General features: G+C 42.5%; 1 protein-coding gene across 1 annotated transcript in view; it reads right to left on the minus strand.

The window, feature by feature from the left end:
• LOC128619023 (tripartite motif-containing protein 16-like) overlaps window positions 1-200 on the minus strand; it is a 6,992-nt gene extending 6,792 nt beyond the window's left edge. The window contains exon 1 of the mRNA XM_053642860.1: window positions 1-200. This exon is cut by the window's left edge and continues 481 nt beyond it. Within this exon, the coding sequence (XP_053498835.1) occupies window positions 1-110 (110 nt within the window). The 5' untranslated portion in view covers window positions 111-200.
• Between the last annotated feature and the right edge of the window lie 212 nt (window positions 201-412).

The following is a 412-nucleotide window of genomic DNA, read 5'->3' on the forward strand; positions in this document are numbered from 1 at the left end:
ACCTTACAGAAACTGTGACCACAGTGGATCGTCACCGGATCCTTCAGGAGATCCAGACACACTGGACAGCTGAACTGATCCTGATCTACTGAAATACTGGCCTCGGCCATTTTCCTGAACTCACAGAGAGAGAGAGAGAGAGAGAAAGAGAGAGAGCGAGAGAGAGAGAGAGACTGCACTGAACTTTGAGTTTTGTCTTCTCTGAAATGAGGAGTGACTTCCTGACTTTTTGTATGTGAGAGAGAAAGAGGAGGAGCACAAAGACAGATTTCTCTGATAACCATTTCTTCACCATATAACATTATAGCTTGTGTGTGCTTGTGTAAGCTCGTACACTCGCCTGTGGACAACTTACAAACAACTTCCGAAGGATGTTGTATTTTTAATATCCATAAAAAAGTAAAACAAACAA

Source organism: Ictalurus furcatus, chromosome 2 (genome assembly GCF_023375685.1).
Source record: "Ictalurus furcatus strain D&B chromosome 2, Billie_1.0, whole genome shotgun sequence".
Taxonomy (NCBI): Eukaryota; Metazoa; Chordata; class Actinopteri; order Siluriformes; family Ictaluridae; genus Ictalurus; species Ictalurus furcatus.